The 984-nt window shown below is 37.0% G+C and overlaps 1 protein-coding gene across 1 annotated transcript in view; it reads left to right on the forward strand.

The window, feature by feature from the left end:
- Positions 1-789, forward strand: part of LOC116847348 (nucleolar transcription factor 1-like) — a 16,919-nt gene extending 16,130 nt beyond the window's left edge. Inside the window, exons 6-7 of the mRNA XM_032822265.1 lie at positions 398-516; positions 639-789. Of these exons, the coding sequence (XP_032678156.1) occupies positions 398-505 (108 nt within the window). The 3' untranslated portion in view covers positions 506-516; positions 639-789. The remainder of the gene's footprint in view (positions 1-397; positions 517-638) is intronic.
- The last annotated feature ends 195 nt before the right edge of the window (positions 790-984 follow it).

Genomic DNA, 984 nt, shown 5'->3' on the forward strand with positions numbered 1-984 from the left:
ACCATCCACCTTACTCACCAGATCTAGCCCCAAGCGACTTCTTTTTGTTCCCTCATCTAAAAATTGCGCTCGGAGGACAGAGATTTTCGTCAAATGAAGAGGCAATCACCTTCGTGAACAATTATTTTGCAGAGAAAAACGCCGAGTACTATTTCGACGGGTTACAGAGATGGGAGCATCGCTGGGAGAAGTGTGTAGATTTACAAGGAGACTATGTTGAAAAATAAAAAACAATTTTCAGAAAAAATGACTTGTATCTTTGTTAGGTCGGAAACTTTTCAGACCACCCTCGTAGTATACTTTGTATACTTTGTTCATTGATCAGTACATATTATATAACTATAATACATATGTAATAATCTCATATTTATCGTAAAACAATACCTAACTTTCCGAGGAAAACTGGAAATCAGAGAATATGTCCTTTACCTTCTCCACCAGCAACAAAACTAAAAAAAGGAATATTTTCTCCACGTTCGTCTTGGACCTTCGGTCCGGAAACTGACTTTTCCTCAGGTATATACTACTCTAATTTTAATTAATACATGTGATCAGTGCTTTTTTAGTAATTATTTCTTAACGTTTGTATATTATGTTTATGTTATTGTTTATTCCTTATCGTTTATTTACTTTTATAGAATCTGATTCGGATAATTCGTCATGGATGAGTCCAACATCATCTGTAACTCCGTTCAAACGAATTGTTCCTGCATCAGATTTTTCATTGAAAAAAAGAAACTTCTTGATGAAATGGCTAGCCCTATCGGGCCCTATTTTGGACACAGAATACGCCCAATGTGGTAGGATCCGGAATCGGTGTTGCGGGTGTGACAGAGTGTGTGGCGGTGGAAGTATTCTGTATGCAAGATTGTAGTCGTAGTGATTTATATAAAAGAACTTTATTATAACTGTTACTCGTGTGATTATTGAGCTCTCGAACTCTAGTAGTAATGTGTGTGACGGTCACGTACGTCACTGACGAGA

This window comes from Odontomachus brunneus, unplaced genomic scaffold, assembly GCF_010583005.1.
Source record: "Odontomachus brunneus isolate Ranch 3 - 2012 unplaced genomic scaffold, Obru_v1 Obru_scaffold_077, whole genome shotgun sequence".
NCBI lineage: Eukaryota > Metazoa > Arthropoda > Insecta > Hymenoptera > Formicidae > Odontomachus > Odontomachus brunneus.